General features: G+C 34.2%; 1 protein-coding gene across 8 annotated transcripts in view; it reads right to left on the reverse strand.

Moving 5' to 3' along the window:
* Positions 1-25,717, reverse strand: part of FAR1 (fatty acyl-CoA reductase 1) — a 74,023-nt gene that overhangs the window by 14,124 nt on the left and 34,182 nt on the right. For 4 of the 8 annotated variants that reach the window (XM_057695163.1, XM_057695162.1, XM_057695161.1 and 1 more), the window contains exons 4-12: positions 25,466-25,641; positions 18,624-18,803; positions 15,777-15,954; positions 14,681-14,725; positions 14,440-14,558; positions 13,436-13,503; positions 11,332-11,503; positions 4,141-4,270; positions 1,598-1,725 (exon numbers count right to left, since the gene is read on the reverse strand). In XM_057695163.1, coding sequence (XP_057551146.1) covers positions 1,598-1,725; positions 4,141-4,270; positions 11,332-11,503; positions 13,436-13,503; positions 14,440-14,558; positions 14,681-14,725; positions 15,777-15,954; positions 18,624-18,803; positions 25,466-25,641 — 1,196 coding nt within the window. Of the gene's footprint in view, positions 1-1,597; positions 1,726-4,140; positions 4,271-11,331; positions 11,504-11,804; positions 11,977-13,435; positions 13,504-14,439; positions 14,559-14,680; positions 14,726-15,776; positions 15,955-18,623; positions 18,804-25,465; positions 25,642-25,717 lie in introns of those variants that run through there. The other 4 variants (XM_057695166.1, XM_057695167.1, XM_057695164.1 and 1 more) reach the window with 2 other exon arrangements.

Consider the following 25,717-nt stretch of genomic DNA (forward strand, 5'->3'; position numbering starts at 1 on the left):
GTTCAAATCCACATTAATTTGAAACTTACTTAAAAACTAACTAGAAGTCCTTAAATTAAAAAGTTAGCAAATGTCACACAAACCTGACTGTGCACATTCTGAACAAGAGCCATCAACCAATGCATTACCTCTATCAACAATGAATAACAAAGTTTTTTTATAACAGTAAGTTTGGGATGCAAATTAATTCGTTTAACAACTATTATTCAACATCCTTCCGTATGTCCTATACTGTGCTTAAAAAAGGTAGATTCATCATATGTATCAACCTACAGACAAAATAAGCATTTTTGGACATCTTTAGCTGCTCACAAGTTGTCAGACAAGTGAACTTACTCCTTTAGTTATAGCTGACAGTCACAGGATCAAAAGCCAACTGGACAAGTCCTCATTCCTGAATGAAGCATGGCACTTGCTCTATATAAAAAACCCTCAAAGAGCAACATGCACATTATCTTGCTCATGTTTCAAAACATTTTTGATGTTTTTTAATGGTGTTAGAAAGGAATATAAATCCTTTAGATATGTAATAATGTTACATAAATCCCATTAACTTCAACAGGCAGTGAAAGATATAGGACTACGGTTGATCCTTGAACAATGTGGGGCATCAATCCTCCACAGTTGAAAATCCAAGGATAACTTTACAGTGAGCCCTTCTAACCTGTGTTTCTGCATCAGTGAATTCAACCAGCTTCACACGGTGTAGTACTGTAGTACGTATTTACTGGAAAAAATCTACATGTCTCAATATATTCACCGACGCAGTTCAGACCCATGTTGTTCAAGGATTAACTATACAATATGCAAACAATGGGTGCAGACAAAAGAGCTTTGAATTAGGAGTCAAAGATCAGTATTCTAGTTTGCTCTGCCACTTAATACAATATGACCTTGTCAAACACAACTTTCCTAAGTGTCTCTGTTTCCTCATCCATAGAACTAGCTGCCCTGTAAAGTCTCAAAGAGTTGAAAGCACAAGAATAATGTGAAAATTTTGAAAACTATTATAAAAATTATATTAAAAAATTACTTTGAATAAAAGAGATTACTATTAAAACTAACTGCATCTCTGAATAATAGACTAACAGTAATTTTTCCTTTTCTATCTTTTGAGTTATTTTTTTAACAATTAGTATGTATTATTTTTATAAGAGACTAAGGGAATAATTACAACTATTTTATAAACAAAGAAAAAAAGTTCCATACTGAAAAGTTTATTGATATCTCTTTTTCTTTTCTAAAGATATATTTAACTAGGGTAATAGAAACTTTACATTACCTCCAGTTTAAAATATATTTTTTATTTTCTCCTAATATCTTTACTTTTTTAGTAGCAGTAAGGGAAACTAAAAGTGACATTTAAAACTAAATTCCACCTGACTTTATTACTAATGAACAGTATAAACTGATGAAAATATTAAGTTTCAACAATCATAGGCTAAATCAATACTACCATAGTTATAGCCCAAAGGCAACCACTTTTCCTAAGTATTGATACAATATATTATTAGTAATATCTCAATTTATCAGCTTAGAAAACATTGTATTATTTCATAAGGAAGACAAGATGAAATCAGACCCATGTAAAACTTACTTGTTCAGGTGTTTTCTAGCTGCAGGGAGGCCAGACATTTCTTCATTCAATACATACTTCTTAGTTCCCATACAGTAGTTCTCTATATATTCTGCCCAATGTAACTGCCGTACATCAATATTAAAAGTCTACATAAACGAAAAGATTATTGGTTACTTTCTTGGATAATTTTTTTCACAACCAGTCAAAAATTCACACTTTTTCTAAAGGCTAATTCCACATGACACGATTACAAAATATTTACTGTATTAATTTTTAAAATATTACTGTATTCCCCAAAAAAGTTCTTATTCCTATTTCATACCTTCCATTAAACACAGAAACATTTGAGATGATAATCTGAAAACTCATGTCAGCTTTTAAAGAGGAGTATATGAAGAAGAAAGAAGCCTGCACCATTAAAAAAAAAAAAAAAGACAAAATCCCATTGTCCAAATAAATCTAAATATCCCTTTTATACATGTATCAATATACTTATTTCCAACTTCCTTCTATCTAGTATCTCTTCTTTTTGAACGCCCTGCATACCACACAGATTAATTTTCCTAGAGAATAATACTGACATCAAGAGAAAGAATATATTATGAAAGCTGGCTTAGGAGTTTAGATAACAGTAAGCAGGCCATTTGATGAAAAGAGTAGATAAAATCTGGAAAAGAAAGCGTTACCAAAATGCTATTTCATGACAAAATAAGAGGGCTACACACTGCTCAGTGCTCCTCCACACACAATCAGGTAATTTTTTTGGTGTGATAAAACACCAAAAATTTAATTTAACTTACCATCACTTCTCTGAAAATAGCAAATTCTAGACCAAAAATAAAAAAGCTACCATAAATAAATCATTAAAATACCACTGCACTGAAATGGAGACTTAAGATATGAGATATTATGAGAAAGTCATACATATGTGTAATTGGATTCCCATAGGAAAAGTGAAAAAGAATAGAACAGAAGCAGTATCTGAAAAGACAATGGCTGGAAATTTTCCAAAAATGGTGAGACACCAAGCCGCAGGTTCAAAACACATATGTACCACATGTACACACATATATCTATGCACACACACATATATCTACACATATCAGAGTGAAACTGCTGAAAGTCAAAGAAAAAAATTTTTAAAAAATCAGAAAAGGCTCTGTGGATTACTTCCAAAGAAACAACTATTAGCCTGACCAATTGACTTATCAAAAGAAGCAATGGAAGTTGAAAGACTATGAGAAGATGTCTCCCAAGTGCTCAAAGAAAGCTGCTAACATAGAATTCTATACCAGTATAAATATCTTTGAAAAATAAAAATATTCCCAGAAGAATAAAAACTGATACAAGCTGACATCAGTAGAAGACACACACTAGAAGAAGTACATTAATGGATACTCATTAGGCAGAATGAAAATGATTCCAGATTGAAGTCTGGAATCATTAGAGGAGGACAGAGAAATAAGAGAAGTAAATGGACAATTATGCTGGTAAATCTATATGAATACTAATTGACCAAACTACAACAGTAATGATTGTGAGGCACATAACATATACATAAAATTAAAACATAGCAGATAGGCGTTACCTTTTGCATTATCCAAAAGGTGGAAGTATCAATATTATACTAGACCTTGCTAAATTAAGAAAGGATACTGTAAAGCAGCAGCAAATTAGACTGGCTTTTTAACACCAACAAAATTAGATAATGTAAAAAGAAAGTTATCTCTAATGTGCTCAAATCACGTAACAGAAACAAGAATGAAATAAAGACATGTCACATAATCACAAACTGAGAATTCACTACCAACATACCCCCTACTCAATCACATTAGTGTATTCTGGATATATTTCAAGCAGGGAAAAAAATGACCCCAAAGAGAAGATCTGATAGCAAAGACACTGGTAAATATATAGTTAAATCTAGGTAAAACTGAACAAAATAATCATTTCTAATTATGAGGTTTAAGTAGAGAACTAAAGTAACATATAACCATATGTTACTGGGGGTGGTAATCAGAGCTAAAACATTTTCTGGTCCTAAATATCATTAAGGAAGAGGCTATAGAAATTGCTCAACTTAAGACTTTAAGTATGTATGTTCAAATATCTCAGGTAACCTTAAAAAGAAAATACACAGAGCTTAAGTTTCAGACTAACAGAGAGCAAAGTGTGGAAGGGCAAAAAGTGAAACAGTATACAAAAAAAACTTCTGACAGAAGATTTTCCTTAAAACTTAAAGAAAACTGTTTGGAGGGGAAATGTGTAAAGAAGTCAAAATTCTCTTTGAACCTGACATTAAAGAGAAAAAGAATCAACATTTCAATCATGCTTTGAAAACACCTCTGCTACTCTCATACTCACATTATAAATTCTAGGATAAAGCAACTTCATTTCATCACCACCAATTATGACTGAAGCTTTAATGGGAGACTATAAGTAGATCAACTTTCTTATTGCATAATTGCTGGGGAAAATATCCAATTATTTCTCACATTGCTAATTATCATACTCTAGTTAGTATGCTACTTGTTTTCTAATATAAAACAGAAAATACTTGCCTTTTTATCTTCAGGGTTTAGTTGATTCATTAACATATTGACATTGTCAGTATTCCAAACCCAAGAATTACTTGTGAAATATTCAAGAAATATCATAGCTTTGTGAAGACGAGTTATTGTCTTCATCATCCTGTATTATAAGAAAAATTGAGTTTCACAATTTGCATAAATAAGGAAAAATCTTATCACCACCCAGGGTACCAGTTTCTATTTTGAGGCATTCACAGTAAAATTGTAATATGTAATTCAATAAGTGTACCAAACCATCAGGAAATAAGAATATTTCTGCATCTTAGAAGAACATTTTATAAATCCAAAATGAAAAAAATTTAAGCAGCAGTGAATGAATTTAATACTGCTTAAAGAGAGTTCTGCTGATATATGAAATTAATTTTCAAAGGAAATGCAATACTTCAAGGTCAAATTTTCTACATGTAATACTAAGTAAATAAATGGATTCAATTAGTATTCCTTTTCTTTTTGTCCCTTAAACCACATTTTAGTTCAGCTGCATTTTACTAAGATTTTCTGTGAATTCATAACATACCATTACATTATAATCTCAACTTTTCAGCATCATGGAAGCAAAGTATACAGAAATATTCGTTTGCTATTTAATCAACTCTATACATAACTTTGTCTTGAACACTGACAGGTACCACTCTTGAATGTCTGGATGTGCCATGAAATCAATGACTCATGTTCACAACTTTCTGAAATAGATATTCAAGATATTCATTCACCTTTCCAAATGCCCAATATCCATCCTTATGGAAATAAGGGGTTCGATACTTTTTGTTTCTTTTTAAAAGGGTGAGGGGCTTTAAAGTTTGTCATTTTATATATCATGGCTTACTATCAGTCATTGATGTCGTAACACTAACCAGAACAGTAACAGCTATACAATAATAATTACCTATGATAAGTAGAGAAATGGAAGAAAGAACTTTTTGAAACAAAACACACTCCAAAATTCCTAACCTCTGATAAACAGAAAAATTATGTGTGAAGAATTTATAAAGAATTCTATTTACAGTCCCACAATAAAGATTAGCATTATAGTTAGTTTAGAAGTCCCAAAATTAGGGGCTTCAGAAATGGGGGAAATAGAAAATTAGAACATTAGAAATGGGGGAAAGTCAAAACAGTAACATTAGCTAAGAAATTCTGATGCCACATTCAATACATTTAGAAAGAAACCCTAAATCCAGCATATTGAAAGCAAATGAGGCAACACGGACTATGTAAAGAAAAATGACTTCATGCAAGAAAGTAATTCCAAAATAAAACCTCCATTAAACACAAAAAGAATTATTGAGCATCAAAGGCAAAATTTGGACAGGAATAGTTCAAACAGAAAGCACATGAATGGGAAAAAAACAAGACATGCTGCTTTTAGAAAAGACGCTTGGCATTTTTTTCCTAAAAAACAACAAAAAGATTTAACAGATTTCTAATTAAACTAATACCCACTATCACAGCCAGTATAGTATACTTGAACCACACATATACACATATTTGGTTAATGTGATTTTCCAACATACATCTTATTAAAAAGTTTTTCTTCCTAACTTCTCTTTCACTGACAATTCTCACCTAGTCTTATTTTCAGATTCACTAAAGTGACAGAATCACCCTAAAACCAATCACTGATTCAGCCATAATTACAAAAATTGGAGGGGGAGAAGGAAATTTGAAAGGTCATATATGTGTGACGTTAACAGACTATCAAGCGATAAAAGCCTGGACTGAATACTATGGGGGATAAAAAGAAACTTAAAACTGTGCGCCGTCAGTCTTTGGTTAAACATGCTGTAAGAGCAGATGCCTGGGACTACGCTGCCATGTATGTTCTAAGTATTTATTTATTCTTTATTACAGCAATCTGCAAAAAATAATGACAGTCTTTCAGACGAGGGCAAGATCTTAATGGTCATCTAGTCCACGCTTTTTCAACCTCAGCACTACAGACATTTTAGGCCAAATAATTCTTTGTGGTGGGGGGCTGTCCTGCGCACTGTAAGATGATTGGCAGCATCCCTGGTCTCTACCCACTAGACGCTAGTAGCACCCATCCCCCGCTTGTGATAACTAAAAACATCAAAAACTTGTCCAATGTCCCTTGAGGGAGGCAAAACTGTCTTCCACTGAGAATCACAAATATAAAAAATATCAGGTTCAGAAAAGTTAACCTAGAGAAAGTTAAGCTAAATAACCAAAAAAGACAAGACCATGGAAACATTTTTGTTTTAAATACCACTTTTAAGAGTGATGAGATATCTACTACATTCCAAGAGCTGGAGTGAACAATTTATACTGCTTCTACATGTGATAATATCATACATCTTAGTCCCCAGTGACTATTAACCAGGAATCCATATGATGCGTACCTGAGCCGTGCTTTTAAAATTATGTCAAGATATACAGCAAGTCAGATTTCTATCTACCTGGCACTCCCGAATAATATAAATGAGTAAAATGGACACCACGAATGACATGACTGACATCAGTTTAATGCAGAAGTAGGCATTACGTTAATGCCCCAATATAAGGTATAGAGGCCAGTACCTTGCTCAGTAAATATCTGAACAAATTAAATAATATAAATTATAGGACCTTATATTTACATTTATAAAACTGCCTAAATAAAAAACCCGTATGTCTCTTATAGCTTTTAAAGTATAAGCTCCCAAAGCATTTCTGCTTTGATACCTAGAAAGCCTTGTACAGGACAAACCTCAGGTAAGAAGATTCTTTATTTGATGTTTCCTATTTGTAGCAAATTTTAATTTCCAAAGGTGGCTGCAAATATTATCTCCCATCTTACATGTTGCCCTTAACTATCGTCCCATTAAGAGGTGAAGGTAACTTACATCAACAGAATGAGGTGGAAGTGGCACTGTGTGACTTCCGTGGGGAGGTAAGAAAAAGTGATGTAGCTTTCTGCCTTGCTCACTGGAATACTCACCCTTGAAGCCTTCAGAGGTCATGTATGCTGTCCAACTGCCCCTGAGGCTGCCATGCTGTGAGGAAGCCCAAATCAGTCCATGTGTAAAGACCACATTGAGAGGCTCTGAGACTATATGAAGACAGAAATATGCCTGGCCACCCAGCTGCCCTACACCCTTCCTCTCCTTTACCCCTCCTACAGTGTACCTGCACCAGTCCCTATGACTGTAACCACTTGAAAGACCCTAAGAGAGAACCACCCTATCAAAGCCTTCTAGAATTTCTGACCCACAGAAATCATGAGCAATAAATGAAATGATTACTGTTTTAAGATACTAAGTTTGATGTTAATTATCTCAATTTTTTTAAAAAACAAAGATACTAAATTTGAAAGATTTGTCATGCAGCACAAATAATAGGAACAGATATCAGTACTGGGAGTGAGGGACTGCTATAATAAAAATGTAAAACATGCAGTACTGGCTTTAGGATTAGGTGGTAGACAGAAACTAGAAGGCCCCTGAGACCACTGGTAAAACCTGGAAGGACCAAGAATGTTAGTGGAAAAAATAAAAGGGCTCTAAGAAGCTGTTGGTGAGGGCTTCCTAGGTGGTGCAGTGGTTGAGAATCCGCCTGCCACTGCAGGGAACACGGGTTCGATCCCTGCTCCAGGAAGATCCCACATGCCACGGAGCAACTAAGCCTGTGCGCCACAACTACTGAGCCTATGCTCTTAAAAAAAAAAAAAAAAAAAGAAGCTGTTGGTGAGAGTTTCAAGGTTAGTCAGGAAAATAATGTTGGAAGTTAGAACCAAACTGTCACCTGTGCTCACATGGAAAATACAAAATGTATCTAATACACTGATCTAGCCAAGATTTCCTCAAAAAGAACAAAGATGATCTTAAAAAATGAACTGTTTGAATGGAATTTGGAAGGAATGTAAAATTCCAGCCAGGAATTCTTTAAGAAACAGCTTCTGGAGACTTCCTAGGTGGCACAGTGGGTAAGAATCCGCCTGCCAATGCAAGGGACATGGGTTCGATCCCTGCCCCAGGAAGATACCACATGCCGCGGAGCAACTAAGCCCATGAGCCACAACTACTGAGCCTGTGCTCTGGAGCCCATGAGCCACAACTATTGAACCCATGTGCTGCAACTACTGAAGCCCACGCGCCTAGAGCCCTGCAATGAGAGGCCATCACAATGAGAAGCCCACACACCACAATGAAGAGCTGCCCTCGCTCGCTGCAACTAGAGAAAGCCCATGTGCGACAACGAAGACCCAACACGGCCAAATAAATAAATAAATAAATAAGTAAGTAAGTAAGTAAGTTAAAAAAAAAAAAAAGAAAAGAAACAGCTTCTGGGCATAGGTCAAATCCAGACTGCACACATAAGATTCTTCATTAGGACCTCAGAAAGATTTAAGGTAGTATACCTCATAGAACCTTTCAGGCAAACAAAAGTTTCACTCTAGATGTTAAAGACATGTCTTAATAGAAGCTCTATTGTTTAAGAGGCAGGATATAAGAGTCTAAGGATCTAAGAGGCAAGGAACTAAGATGCAAGGGTGCTGTCCCACAGCAACCTCATAAGAAACCCAAGATAGAGAAGGATAATTCTCAAAAAGATCTGTGGGTATGCCCTAATGGAGTGGATTGTTTTTAAATAGATACATGGGAAACCCATACAGTTTTAAACGAAATCACATGAGTTTACACTTAAAAGGACAGAGACAGTACCAAATGAAAAGAGGCCTCAGGATCAAAGGCCAGTAAACCAGAGCTTAGGAGCCAAATCCACCTGTTTTTGTAAATAAAGTCTGACTGGAACAGTCACGCATATCCACTTACATATTGTCTAAGGCTGCAGAACTGAATAGTTACAAGGTGGAAACTACATTTAACAGCAGAGTTAAGTAGTTGCAACAGAATCCATATGGCTCACAAAGACTAAAATATTTACTATATGGCCCTTTACAGAAAGTTTGCCAATCCCTGCTCTGAAGACTCCCCCAACTTTTTATGGGCAAGAAATATGGTAAGAAGGCTATTCAGTTGCAAACACAGGCCTTTTTTTAATGGGAAAAGAAGCATCACTCAGAGGGGAAAGCCAAAAGCCTCAGAGAAAAACCAGAGCGTGGGAATGAGCCCTAAGAAACCATCAAACATACCCTGCTGGAATTCAGAACTGTTACAGACCAGTGATTGCTGTGTGTCTCTCATTTTCTCTTTCGAACAAGACTGTCTAAAGTATCTCCTATGCTTTTTTCACATTATATGTTGGGTGGATGGGCAGCAGATAACCTGTCACTTTAGTTCACAGGTTTCAGATCAATACTTGAGGACCTATACCTGAAAAAAGCACTCCTAAAGTGCTTCACCCACAATCATATCAGATTTTGCTGACCACACTGGCTTCAAGCTGATGTCAGAGAGGTTTTGGGGGGAGAAAAGCACGGGTATTTTCCATGTGGAAGGAATATAAATTGTTGGGACCAGAAGCCTGACTGTGCAGACTGCACTTTCCAAAACCGGCTGCAACAATACCTTTCATCTCACGTGTTCATTTACAATATGATCCTGACTATTCTCTATATCTCTTCTCCTTGAATCCTGGAGGATCTGTGACTTGCCCGTGACTAAAAGAATGAGGTGGAAGTAGTGCTGCATGATTTTCTTAGGTAGGTCAGAAAATGCACATAGCTTCCACCTTGCCTGCTGAAGCACTTTTCCTTGAAGCCTTCATTGCCACGTAAGCATTCCAACTCCCCTAAGGCTTCCGCTGGTCCTTGCAAAGAGACTCTATAAAGAGATCCTGACACAATATGAAGAGACAGTGATACTAGCTGTTCCACTGCACATCTCTCTCTCAGCTCCATGTGACCACAACCACATGAAAGACCTCTAAGCCAAAGCTGCCCAGTGGATTCCTTCCTGAATTCCAGATCCTGTGAGAAATAATAAACTGAAAGAAATAACAAAATAACTGCTGCTGTTTTAAGCCACTAAGTTTGAGAAGATTTGTTATACAGCAACATCTACTACAAATTATTTAATAAACTTGGCTCTTCATTCATTTTTTAAGTTTACTAAGCCCCCCTTTCTGTGTAAGACATTGTGATATATTTAACTTATTTTACTTGTGACCTAGTTTTGATTTTTCTGATCTAGTCTGCAACAACTTTATTAATAGCAAGATAGCATGCACTGCCATCACTCATAAATTTACAGCTGCGTTTTAGCCAGGAAAGAATGTTGCCAATGACAAATACTGCACTTTGCAGGTCATTCTAGCAAAACCTTAAGATAATTTTAATATATTTTGGATCCTCTTTCCATTAAGTATTTCTTTACTTAAATTTGTTCAACACCTCTCATGTATTTCAATATTTAACATACAGGGTTTAGAAACATAACGGACAACTGAAGCCACAGAAAATTCCCTACATGTAACTCAGATCCTGATACACTATAACTGGCAGATACGTCACTTCTATTTTTTTGAGCAGTTGATGGGAGTTCTGGAGTCAGCATCTTCTTTATGCACAAATACTCAAATCCTGAACTCTCCAATCAAAGGCTCCACTGTAATGCCAATGTAGTTAAAAAAATAAATATTTTTATAGTACATTTCACTATAACTGTGGTAAAGACAGTAGGATTATTTTGCTTAAGTTTGTGGGGTTTCAATAAAAAAGAAAACAGGAAAGAAAGGTCATAACAACTGTAAGAGAACAAAGTTTTCCATTTGTTAACTTTTAACCATTCTCAACCTGAAAAATTAGTCAAAAACGGTAATTACCATATTATAAGCTGAATGGGAAGCTGAGATAGCTCAAGCAATTAATTTTCTAGAAGCATCCTAGGTTTTTTCATATAAAACTGCACAATCCCCTTAAAGCATAACATTTAACCCTTAATCCCCTATAAAACTCATCTCCAAGTTTTTAACAGGGAAAGAAGGACTCAATTTCAGCTTATAATAACAATGACAACCTTGACGCTGGGCATTTCCTGAATTATGGGATTTTGGAGGATCAATGGCCCAATAAGATGGGGTCCACAGTTAGTCTCCCCAAACATCCTCAATTTCTAAGAAATGTCCTAGCATCCTGATTGTTATTGTGATTGATCAGGTTAGTAACTCTAAAAGTAAAGCTCATGCTAGCGACTTTTTGTCTCTCCAGCAAGCTTCCACCACCTTACCAATACATAGTGTATTTACTGCTATTCTTCTTACCACGGTTTCTGACCTGTCAACCTGAGTGCCAGATCAAGCAATAATGCAGGTACTGTATGTCTGACACCCTTCCAATAATGAAGCAATAAGTTGTTGGAATACAACTTAATATTGGGGCGCCTGAATACTTGGTTTAAAGGATTCATCTTGAAGTAATGAGTTAGATAATATCCTGTAGGAAAAATAAGCGTCAAAGCATTTTGAATGTTATTTGTTATTCAGAAAAAATACCTACAGTTAGACCTAGAATTCAGCACATGACAATAATTTATCATCCAAACTTTAGAATAGAGTGAATTACAACACTACCTTTGCTTTTCTGACAAATTCATAAATTCAAGTCTTCTCATTCACAAAAGGCCATTAAGCCTTATGATAAGCATAAACAAATACAGAGTTAATATGCATTTTAGTGTAAGCATGGGTTGTTTAACAGTCAGAGGAACAGAAAAGACAGAGCTAGTCACCATTACCTTGGGCTTCTTCCAGTCATCCTGAGGTAGATATCATACAGGAATGCTGCAGCCTTATGGCTTACAGCAATCCAGTAATGATATAAAAGGTGATTGGAGATTAGATTTACATTGGGCCGTCTGAAGGCCTGTTCGAGAGGATTCCTCTTGAAAGTGGAAATTACATGGTATTCTGAGGAAGAAAAGTTGTGTAACAGCTTTGATAATAACCATGTAATGAAGTTTTGAAAAAACAAAAATCATGTTTTCACAAAGCAAAATATTTTACCAAAGATGTCAGTTTTTGCTCATTTAAAAAACAAACTTTTCTATTTTCTACAGTAGCTAAGAGAATATGGGTTCTATTAGACTGCTGAACTCAAGTGGTTTTGGAACTGCCACTATTTATGAATTTTAATTGAATGAATTTTTGCTAAAATTCACTCTTAGAAATCCTTTTTAATGTTTTATCTATATCAGTTTACAATGTCACTTTCTATATTTCACCTCTCGATAGCTTCTTTCTTTCTGTTCCTCCTTCCAGATTCTCATTACTGAACTTATTTAAAAAAGAAAAGGGAAATCATCATCCTTTGCTTATGAATAATTAAGTAGCTCAAATTAACATATATCAACAAGCTTAAAACAACACCAAATTAACTTCTGTTGTAATTTATTTAAGTTATGCAATATCAAAACAATCTATTATCATCTATGTTAATACGTCAATGGAAGTGTATACTGGGACATTCACTAAAAAAGAAAGCTCAGCTTGATTTTTGCTAAACTTCAGAACACAATGAAAGACTACCAAAAAACCTAACTCATTTAAAGTGTTTTAAAATTCTTAAAAAAACACAAATAATTATCATAAAATTAAAAGCATCCTAGATTTTTTTTTCTTTTTAAACTGAAATTAAAATGCCATAGAAAAACCCATGGATAAAAGACAAAGATTTACTTTAAAATCAAAATTGTTCCACAAAGGAAACAAAAACTGTTCAATTAGAGGTAAAATAAGATCTAGCACTAAATCAACACTATAAATATATTTTATTTTAAATTTGAAAACATAAACCAACAACTTAAAAATGATTCAATTTCAGTAGGCTTTAAGTTATACTATTCCTATTTTAAAACAAGTAACATAGCATACACACTACCTGCTGGGAATCCATGAATTTAAACAGATTAATAAATGTAATAGAAAATATTCTGGCAAAATGTATCCTACCTGCTAACTCCTTCAGTTATTACTCTTAGGACAACTAGCTATCTCCTGTGATATACCAACTCTTGTAGTTGGAAGTGATACTGCCTGCGAACAGGGAACATCAGGATTGAGAGTACTCAGGAGGGAGGAAAAAGGCATTATTTCCATACCATGGGTATCGCTGCAGATGGCAATAGTAAGGGTCAGACAAGGGTGGGATGAGGAGGTAATATACAGCAGGATATTTTTAAATTTATGAGACATTATTAAGGACCAAAGGCAGTACCAGTAGATACTCTAACACAGCAATGAAAACAAGAATAAACTGGTAACTGGGTGGCTTTAATGCCTCATGGGTTATTCCAGCATAAAAACTCAGTGAACATTTTAAGTTCTTTAAAATTTACTCTAACATTAAAAAACACAGGTAAAATCATACCAACTTCACCCCAGTGGAAAGGATTAGTGCTGCCTGTTGTACAATTATATACCATGATGTTTCTTGGTCTGCAAAGACAAAGATCAAAGCAATGAAACATAAAAAGAGGTCAAACTTAACCAAACTAAATCTTTTATGTTACTTAAGCAGGAAGAAATAAGGATGATGGGTACCTTTTCTACAGTGAATATTTAAAATATTATCTTTAAAGGATTAATATTTGTGTCTGAACAACTATTTACACTACCCTTTTTCTCTATCCTACCAAAAAAATTTATAAAAATAATATAGACTTCTTTCCACATTTTTCTTCTTTGTATTAGCAGAAGTGTCTGTTTTTCATGCAAAGAAAAAGAACAACAAACAACCTCAGCTCTTCCTATATCCTTCCCATTTTCAGAGGTTCTAGCTGAAAAAAATTATGAATTGAGTCCCCTTTCACCAGGAACAATATATCCACATAATCATATTCCTCCTTTTTTAAGATATAAAACACTGACTTCAAAAATAAGGGCACTTTATTATTTAGGAAAAAAGTTACTAAGAAGCTTAGGTGTTTAGGTTTATGTGTTAACCTATAAATGCTACTACTCCCTTTTAAAAGGAGGCCCATGAGTTGATTAAAGTGCTCTAGTGTACATGTTTGATATATGTAAGCCACTCTCTGTGAATTTCAGCTCTTTATATATGCCAAGTTTATACTAAGTTCTAGTTTGGATTAAAAAAAGAAATCATGTTTTTTTGTTTTTGTTTGTTTTAATTTCTAATGACCTTGTCCATCCTGTAGATAGCACACAAGAATTTATGTTAATTCTTAATTATGGCTAATGGAACCACTTCATCGCCTATTTAAATCAACTCCTGCAGCTGAAAATGGTAATGCCTATATAATATTGGTATGGGTTAATAAAAGTGATAAATATCAGTTATGAGGGATTATTTAACATTAGCTTTCCCATCTCAGTTACTATATATTTAACAAGTGACACTGTTATCTCATATACCTATTAACTCCAGAATACCAGGCTGCCGCAAGACTCATGTTGACAACGACATCTACAGGAACAAGATCTGCAAGAGCATTGTTGGAGGCACGCATTGTTCGAAGAATTCCTTTCCCTGCCTTTGTTGAAATTAAAAACAACACCTTAAGATCTATAAGCCACAGTACATATACACAATATAAAGATATACAGAAAACAGAACAAAATATAAAACATTCAATAAAACAAAAGGTTTACTTACAGCAATAAAGAGACCACTTGGTCCATTAAAATTATCAATCCATCCCTATAACACCAAAAATTAAAAAAAGGCTTAGAAATATTATGAAACTAGGGATGTATCATTTGAAATCTATAATTCCACATATATACCTAGTAGTTTTCTTCTAAAAACTGAAAAACAGACTAGATTCAGGCCAGAATATTTCTACCCATCTTAAATAGAAGCAGCCTTCCTTTGAGATTGCAAATGACTAAGTAAAATCATTTTCAAAGGGTTACCTACTCTTCTATTAACTCTCTGCAAAGAGAATTTTTTAAAATGGAGTTTATATCTGTCAAATATTTTAGCTAATTTAAGACTGTTCAAGTTTGATTTTGTGCTATTTACAAGGCAATATCCTGATATTGGGGGAAATGGTAAATCCTCCTCAAAATTACTGAATAAAACAGAAGAAAACAGAATAATGTCAAAACAACAAAAGAGATGCTATCATTTACTACCATTTCAGAAATATAAGTTTTTCCTACTTATCCTCAATTTATCTCTTATTTTATATCTATGTTTTATTTCAGGGATTCACAAATACCATAATGTCTTGCTTTTCTACAGCTGATCACAGAAATCTCTTATCTTCCTTAGCCTGTGATCTATACAGGGAGGAGTCAACCTCTTGGAATGCCTGACTCTTTTTGGTACTAAAAAGCAAATGAAATAAAATAAGATCCTGAATATTCTCATCTCTATTCTCTTCACCTCTACAAGGGAAACTAATCAGCAAATAATTTTAAAAGTCAACAAATGTTGATGTGTTAGAGTCCACTCTCTTATCAATCATGAAGAAAACTCATAAGGCATGGTCCCCTTTGACTCCAGACAAAACCATAGCCATAGATTTAATTTTCAATTAATATTTTAAAAATTGATCTGCATTTCTATACATGCAGTATTACATTAGAAATAAAAGTACCAATAAGTGTCTCTTTCCACAACTTTCCATGGTAAGCCATGTTCATTAAACAAAACCTGCTCTCAAACAATTGCCAACTCTTTTTGTACAGAATTATGACTTAAAATTCTCAATTTCAATTATTTGCAAAGATTTCTAACAACTTACTGGAAAAGGTTCTTTCCAACTGGCACCAACAATTGATGGCCTTACAATCGCCACATTTAGCTTTGCTCCTTCTTGTTGTACAACATATTCTGCCAATGCTTTTGTGTATATGTATGTATTAGGTCTGTCTCCTATCAATTTTGGTGTGATATCATTTACGAGGCCATCATCCATCCACCTGGTAAACAAAGAAATTGCATGCAAAACTATTTTCAGACACTTTACTATAAAATGAAAAACCACTTTGCACATTTCAAACAAATCCATTGCTCCAACTCCAGTGATTTCACAACTTTTACTAAAAAAAATGGAAATTAGCTTTACTTTCATTAAACATCAACCACAACTCCAGATCTCTTATATTCAGTTTTTATATCCAAAAAGGTCTGAAAACTGAAAGTTCTTTCATAAATCATATGGTAGGTAGCAAAAGGGAATCAGAACTGATTTATGGTCTTTTTTTGAAACATCATTTAGTTGTAAGTATTCATATATTTCATATATGTTTGATGAGGGGTGCTACCCTGAATCTAGCTGAAGTTATTTCATATTACACAATACATAGATCATATTTCCTTTCTAAAGTCTAAATAAATTGCAAAATACATCTAGCCCCAAAGGTTTCAGATTAGGAATTATATATTTGTATGTAATTACCATAACAGCATAACATGTTAATTACATACATTTTAAATGAGCATACATTTACAATTAACATAAAAGGTCTTGTAACCTAAATATCTAAGGTGAATTGCTAAAAATTGTTATGTTCTCACAAGCAAGACTAAAAAATACTGGGGTAAATGATAAAAATAAATTGAACCACACTATTAAAATTCAATTAGCAACCTACTATGAAGTCACAAAATTCCTCCAATTCTCTCAGTGTCTCTGAAGAAAAGGTCTACTATGATAATCTATAAAAGAAGGGTGATACACTAGGTGATCTCTATAGTCTTTTCCAGTCTAACTTCTAATTCTGATATACTATGTACTTGTTTTCAGAGTCTTCCTTCCTGTCTATAATACCATGCATACCTGTACTCTGAGTATACTGTCAGTGTACAAATGATACCCATACTAACTGGTGAGGATGCATAAAATGGAGACTATCAAGATACACTTTCTTCTGTATGTGGAAGTACTTTTTGTGTATAGAAGGAAAAGAACACTAACAAAATTGAAGGGAGGTTGCTATCAACTTAGGAAAAATTCCATAGTGGAGATGAACTTCGAAAAATGAAAGAGAGAGTTGCTACATTAAAAAAAATTGGCTAACCCAAGGAGAGACTTCAGAGCCAGTAAGCCTTATCACTGGAGTGAGTTTACAGAGCCCATCTATAAGTTACCCTAAAATTATCTGTTTGCCAGATTTCTTTGTAAGCAAAGAAAAGAAATAATAGAATTAGAAGGTTATAGGCTCTTTCTCAGCAACTTAGATGTTTGAATATACCAACTGCTAATAAGACAAAAAGTAAAAAGATTGATTAACTTCCATACTCATCTTTTTCCAGAGATATTAAACACTTCTGCCTACTGACCTGAAGAAAATGAGGTAGATATTTGGGACCATATAAGAAACAAAGTTAGAAAACAGAAACAAGGGAATTATCATAAGAATGTCTCAGTAAGTTCCCATACTTACTGATTTTCTTACAAATTTGTCTACTTCCTCATATTGCCAGGAAAGCCTTAAAGAAATGGACATATGTGCTTATTTTAGAAGAAAACTTGGAGCTATGAACATTCTGTAGTACCCTTGGAAAGAAAAGAATTCAACTGAGAAAATGGGGATGGTAACTAAGGAACTGAACATGAATAGAATCCCTTGGAAGAAAAAAGACCTAAGAGCAAACAGAATAAAGGAGGAAAAAACTCACAGGAATACTATATGAAGATTAACAAATACATGAAGATAAGATGGATACTGGTATTTTCTATAATTATAGTGTATAAAAGAAGAAAAGACCCTTCTATTTATTCTTGCTCTGATCCTGTTTGTTTGTTTCACTTGATGAGAAAGTGCAGGCTAAAGCAAATGAAATCTTGGCCATGCCTATTTGTGACCATCAAATACAAACATTTCTCAAGCAATAATTTATGGCAGGATCCTAGTCCTTAGAAAGATGATAAACAATAACACTAGGAGTATCAATTAAAGGACCACGACTCCTCTGATTCCCTAATAATTCAAGGCCCCTCTGTGGATACAAAGTTGACACTTGAAAAACACGGGCTCAGGGCACTGACCCTTTGTGCAGTTGAAAATCTGCATATAACTTTACAGTCGGCCCTCTGTATCATGGACCTACATCAACAGATTCAACCAAGCACAGATGGTGTAGTGCTGGAGTACTTATTTATTGGAAAAAAATCTGAACCCACATAGTTCAAACCTGTGCTGTTCAAGGGTCAACTGTACTCCACTGGGCAAAATAAAAGGATAATCTTTTAATAAATTAGACCTTGCTATTGAATAGGCAGTCATTAGTCTCCATGCATATCAGGCACTTCTTAGTGGCTAACACTGATTCCCTGATAAAATGGAGACTCTAATACCATGAATGAGTTGTTCAGAGGCTTTCCTCCAACCATCACACCTGGTCAAAAGTGAAAGCTCCACACTGACGTCACTGAGAGTCATTTAGGTACAAATCTATACAATAAAAAGAACACAGCAGATACATAAAACTCTGTTGAATAAGGAAGAGATAAATGTATACATATGCATGGGTAGAGAGAGAAAGAGAGAGAAACTGAAACAGACCAAGAGATACATGTAGATAGATAAACTTGGATCCAAAGTTTGAGGTCAAAGCAAATTATATAAATTTCAAACAAACATACTCTAAAGAATCAATCAGCTTCTTGGGATCCACAGGGGGTGGATAGACTACTTCATCAATATGCTTTCGATTGCAGTAGGCATATGCTGTTGATACATGCATGAATACTTCCAGATTCTTCATTTGTTGTGCAAGCAGAATAAGCTGTTGTGTAGCAATTACATTTAACTGAACAGCATCTCTGTAAAAGAAAAAGTGACAATAAAAAATTGGGAAGCTATGTCATTTTTCACCTGCTAAAAAATCTTATTTCCATTTTAGAGCATCAGAGACAGAAGGGGACAAAGAGATTTTTGTTTTTTTACAATTGATCCTTTAGCTAAGATTTTTTGTTATTTCAACATGAAGTACAACCATTCTATCAGTTGTGTTTAAAATTTTTCTGATTATGAAATAAACTTCATATTAGGATTTTAAAAACAAAAGGACAAATTAAAATTTTTAAATTACCCAGAAATAGACACAGATTAATTTCAGTCTTTGGCTTTTATGCATACATTTTTGAAGTCATTTTAGACGTCTTTTGTATCTTGACTTTTGAAAGCACATTGTTTTATGAAATGGCTATACTATCAGGACAAGGAAGAATAAGTAATTTTAAAATGCTAAGGTAGAGTCATCAATAAGGGTAAAATAGTCAAAGAAAACTCAAAAATATTAAATTATATTAACATCTAATCAAGTAAAAATATGTTCACTCCTCTCTTTGTAGCAATTAACCCAAACACCTTTTTAAGACTACCTTATAAAATTCAAAGGGGTGTTAAACTAAAACTGACACATTTGTTACAAGAGGCACATGCAAGACCCAGAGATGATCTATAATCTCCCTTCTTAAAATTTATTTGAGGTAAATAATTTCACAAATGCAAAAGTATATATGCAGGAAAATAATCAATGAAGCATCATCTAGTAATAGCAAAAGCCTAGAGAGCCCAAATATTCACTATAAAGTGGTTTAATAAAGTAGCTATTTTATCACAATGAAAGAACACAGCCATTAAAATAATTATGACAACTATAAAAACACAGAGAATTTGTGTGAATAATATTTTTTAAATATATAGATTATGAAGTAAGCAGGATGAAAAATAAGACTCTGGAATACGACCTGGGTCAGACTCTGGTCAAACCCTACCTATCAGCTAGGATTAGGTGACCTTGTAAAGTCACTCAAGCACTCAGGCCTCAGTTTCTTCATCTGTACAGGAGAATACGTAATGGAGACTACCTAGTAAGATTTGTAAAAAGTTAAATGAAATAATAGCTTGCAAGTATTCAGCATTACTCCTAACACAGTCCCAAAATAGGCATTCAATAAATATTACTTAAGGGGTAGTTTTTGCTTTCTCTTATACTTTTGTTTATAACATTTGAGAAAAAAAAAAGTTGAAATATGCAAAACCAGTAATACTGTGAAAAACTGGCAAAGTAATACACTGTTGGTGACACTATAAACTGATACAACTGATCCAAAAGAGACTAGGACAAAGTACTAGGAATTACAGAAATGATATAGTTATTAACCTAGTTAACCTACTGAAATTAACTGAGGAAAAACTTGTTCTAACCCTAATTTTTAAAACAGAAAGAAATTAAAATTCCCTAAATTTGTTTCTTGGGTTTTTTTGTTGTTGTTGCTGTGTTTTTGCTTGTTTTTTAATTGAAGTATATTTGATTTACAATGTTGTGTTAGTTTCTGGTGTACAGCAAAGTGATTCAGTTATACATATATATTCTTCTTCATATTATTTTCCATTTTGGTTTATTACAGGATATTAAATATAGTTCCTTGTGCTATACATTAGGATCTTATTGTTTATCTATTCTATATATAATAGTTTGCATCTGCTAGTCCCAAACTCCCAATCCAACCCTCCCCCACCCCCACCCCTTGGCAACCACAAGTCTGTTCTCTATGTCTGTGAGCCTATTTGTTTCGTAGATAAATTCGTTTGTGTCATATCTTAGATTCCACATATAAGTGATATCATATGGTATTTGTCTTTCTCTTTCTGACTCACTTCGTTTAATATGATAACCTCTAGGTCCACCCATGTAGTTGCAAATGGCATCATTTCATTCTTTTTTTATGGTTGAGTAATATTCCATTGTGCATGTGTGTGTGTATACTACATATTCTTTATCCATTCATCTGTCAATGGACATTTAGGTTGTTTCCATGTCTTGGCTATTGTAAATAGTGCTGCTATGAACAAAGGGTTGCACATATCTTTCTGAATCAGAGTTTGGTCCAGATATATGTGCCCAAGAGTGGGATTGCTGGACCATGTGCCCAGGAGTGGGATTGCTGGACCATATGGCAACTCTATTTTTAGTTTTTTTGAGGAACTTGCATACTGTTCTCCATAGAAATTGGCTGCACCAATTTACATTCCCACCAACAGTCTAGGAGGGTTCCCTTTTCGCCACACCCTCAGAAAAATTCCCTGAATTTGCTCCACTAAGTGAACATGACATAAATAATAGTATAACATGATATCATCACATCATGAAAATTATAACTATGAAAAAGTTAGAAATATGGAAATTGTTTCAATAAATGAAATTACAAATTCTATGTTTATATTTTATGGAAAACAACATATTTTCAAGGAGAGACCACAAGAAAATTTTTAAAAAACTAAAAATAGTTTTGAGTACTTTTCAAAATTCTTACACTTTTAGTATTTAAAAAGAAAAAAAATTCAACTATTCTTTTAAAAGGCCAGGATATGTCACAGATAGAATCTAGTCCACTTGACTGTAAAGTAGTTCTTTGATGCATATCACATCTGCAAAACAGTGGGAATGGGGAGAGTATTGTTTTGGAAAAGGTATACAGAGACTATTCTGTTACAGGTTTCTGAGGACAGGACAACAAGTTCTGGGTCACTAGGAACAAGAAATAATTCATGAGAGGAAAAACTCATGGGCCTTATTTTTTCTTTTAACTTAATAGTATCCAGGAACCTATGAAAACATACTAGAAGGAAAAAAAATTTTTAATGGAATAATTGGGTTGGGGTCTTAAAATCATGTGTGTCTTTTTCCTTCCTTATCTCAACTGAGGGAGGAAAATCTGTTCAAATTGATATCCAGCAAAAAAGACACTTCACAGAGAGGATACTGTCCACAAGACTGTAAGGCAATGTGCTATTTTCTTTTGCATTTGCAAAACAATGGTGGTAGGGAGAGTAATGTTTTGGGAGCAAGACACACAGGATATTCTATTACAGGTTCCTGAGGATTGTGACAGAATTTCTGGGTCACCGAAAATAAGAAATAACTTGAGAGAGGAAGCACTCCTGAGCTTTGCCTACTCACCTCTTTCCATCCACCTGCACCTGAGAGCCCAAACCTGAAGGCACTTTGTGCCCACATAAATAACTTTTAGAATCTCTGCCAGGCTAGTATCCTCACTCTTTTTTACTACCATCCAACTTCTACGCCTTGAACTTTAGGCTGAGACCCTGACATGTTAGATCTGAAAGTACTTAGTAGTACTAAACAAAAATAAAGTTCTCACTATGTTTTGGTTGTATGGATTCATAAATGTATTTTATATAACACTGGCTTTGGGGGGAGAGCAAAAAGAACAAATCTTTATAATTATGGCCCATCATTAATGTAGACACAGAAACCACTTCAATAAAGGAAAGAACTTGAACTGCCAATAAATTTTCTGATTCACCTGTGTTCTATAGATATACTGGGTTGTTCAAAATCTGTGCTGATAACACTTCTAAGACCTTAAACCAGAGATCTCATGCTTGACATGACAGACACCTGTGAGCTTATTAAAAATGCAGATTGCTGGACCTCACCTTTAAACACTTTTTAAGGCCTGAATTGAGTCCTGGGAAACTACATTTTAAATAAGTTCCCCAGGCCATTCTGATCTCTCCCTCATCTCTCCCTTCCCCACCTCTGAGAAAATGTTACCTACATGAGATCTCGTCTCTATTGCTGCTGTTTTTTTTTTTAACTTAATGAAGATACACAAACAGATGACTAGGGGCCAATTAATCAATTAGGGTAGGGGACCCAGACGTCTATAATTCAAATCACACCCTAGGCTCTTGTTAAAAATGAGGATTCCCTATCTCAAAACTAGAGGGTCTGAATTTGGCAAATACATTCCAAGATTCTGCATTTTAAACACAGTTTCCAGTAATCCTTAAGATTCATAATACATTCTAAAGTTTGAGAATCAGTGCCCTTAGACTCAATAGTTTCTTGATCTTTTCTAATCATCGATCTTTACTTCCACTCCTTTCTGAACACTTACTCTCATATTCACACCCTGGGCCTTCTCACCCAAAATTGCCCCATCTCCAAAATTTCATACTATGAGATTTCCCCAGACCACACTATCCATCCTTCCGTTTCTGCCCTTACGCCTGTTTTCTGTTCTCATCATGGTTTCTAGTCTCTTGACACTTCTTTACTCTCAACTCCATTGACCCTGTCCTACCTTCACTTTCCTTACTACCTAAGAGACACCAGACCCCATATAGGTCAAGTATTTAAGTAACTCCCTTTATTATCCTCAATATCACTCTCTCCTCATCTCCTGTCAGTATTTCTCTATAATTCCTACTCTTGATATCCATCTTTTCCCACTTCAAGATTTACAGACCACCATACTTGAAAATAAATGAGCTCTGCCACCTCTCAATTCTCATAGCACTTTAATGTATGCTCTACAGTAACTCCACATTTTCTATCCTAGTTTATGGTCATTTAAGCATATTCTACCTCCTCTATTAGACTATATGCACTTTGTGAATAGGACTTGTATGCAATTTATTTTTATTTCTCCCAAAATATTGTGTATCATGTTGGGAGTAAAATCTGGATTGTTTTGCCCTGGCAGTAAAGGCTTTGACCATTTTTTATTTGTGGGCTAACTTAAAAAGTGGTTATAAAGAATAATTGTTTTGTAAGTAGTTATATATTAACCTAAAGTATTTTATAATATCAACCACTTAGACATCAATATCCATTAAAATTACTTCACAGAAAACAATAATTTCAATGTAATGACTAGGATTAGGTCAGTATACACACATGCCTCGACAAGGAAGAGAAGAACAATAAATTTTCTTGTTCACCTGTCTACCCTCTTCCACTATGGTATCTCTAGTGAAAGAAGAAAGAATAATAATAAAAAGATTTCCTTTTTGTTAACGGTAACTTTGCTTACCCTGAGGGGAAGAGAAAGAGGAGAGAACCTATCCCGTAAGTATTACTCTTTGGTCCTCCTCATAAGATTACTTAAATGAGTTTCACCCTAATGAATGTGGTCTGCTTGCAAAAGAATTTCCCCTTTAAAAGCATCTAATTTTCCCTTTGAGGACTATACTACAATTATCGAGTATCTATACACCTTTTTTCACGAAAACAGTTTCATAAGGCTATGTGAATTCTTTCTTTTGGTTATGAAAAAAATGAAAGCTAGAACTACAGGGGAAAATACCTGTTTGATTGACTATTTCATATTTAAAACCTAACTGTAATCACACTATCCAAATAAAACTGACCAATATTAAAAGATATGTATATAAATACACAAATATGTACACACATATTTTTTGAAAATGAGATTATACTATAGTTCTAATAAGATTCCTTTGTCACTTTTGAATCCTGAACACACTGCTGCATAAAAAGAACTAAAATGTAAATAAATTATTACCACCAGATAATAAAGGATGAAGTCAAGATTAGAACTACGGTATGTAATTCTAAAGCTCATGCTCTTTCCATTACACAGTGCTGCCTCAGCTTCCTCAAGTATGAAATGGATTTGCCTGTTATATTACAGTGGGTAACGTTAAGCATGGAATGAAATAATGAGCAAGAAAACACCGTGAAACTATAAAGCACTGTTAGAGAAATGTAAGGGACTATTATAGTACCCTCACCTGTAATATAGGCAAAACCCACTGTAATGCTTTGGCACTGAACTATGTTACACAGCGTCAATTAAGGTTTATACTTCTATACATAGACAATATGGGGGATAATCTCAAAACCCTTTACAATCAGAATTGAACTTAAAAACATCTGAAGAAGGCCTTCAAGCAATTATGAAGCCTGAAGACGTATGCACCATTTTAACTGATATAAGACCATACAATTAGATTAACATTATAAAACTGTACATAATGTCAAAAAATGCTCTGAATTAAGCACCATTATTTGAAATGTGTATTTATTAGATTTTTAAAAACATAGTGACCATTTAAAATGTTATTTTTTTCTTAAAATAGGGATCGTGAAGGAAGTCCAAATTATTTTTAAAGTAAACTTATATCCAATGTACCCTGCACTTAACACTGATACTAAAGTTTTAAAACAAAGTATGACTTCAGTGGATAAGTCATTTTATCTTACTCTGCAAAACCTGAGCCTAACTTTTTGAAATTTTCAGATGAATATGTGTCTAGTAGAAAAATAAAGCTGCCGGGGTATACACTTCTGAAAGAATGGAGGGAAGAGGAAATAAACAGTATTAGCTGTTAATACTAATACTACTTACTACCCAAGGTAAACTTCTCTTCTACTCCACACTCCCCATTTCTTGCCTCCTCCCTGCCCCATGTTTCAATTCATGGCAACTTCTTCTAATAAACATACACTAGCTATCCAATGTTTTTAAGCTGTTAAGAAGAGAAAGATAATTCTTTTAACACTCTGTAGGTCACTGAAAGCTACAATTAGCAGAAAGGGAACATTTTCAAAACACCTTCAAAACGACTTGACTAAAAAGTAGAATTCAAATTAGATCTTTTAACTATGCTGCAGTTCAAATATCATATAAATACCTTTACTTACCTCAAATTTTCATTAAACCTTACTGTAGCTGCACAGTGGAATATAATATTGGTAGAGTCTATGATGATCTCTTTATCTTCTTCACTAAGAGCAAGTTTAGGCTGGGTGAGTTCACTGTTGATTGCTATAATTTTCTCCCTAAAATCTGGATTTTCATCTCTCAATCTGTCAAAAAGCTATCAAAGGGGAAAAACATTTTAGGGGAGTATTTTCCAACTTTCTAAAACCCATCATCACCACCTTTTCCTCCCC

This window comes from Hippopotamus amphibius, chromosome 9, assembly GCF_030028045.1.
Source record: "Hippopotamus amphibius kiboko isolate mHipAmp2 chromosome 9, mHipAmp2.hap2, whole genome shotgun sequence".
In the NCBI taxonomy this organism is placed as follows: Eukaryota; Metazoa; Chordata; class Mammalia; order Artiodactyla; family Hippopotamidae; genus Hippopotamus; species Hippopotamus amphibius.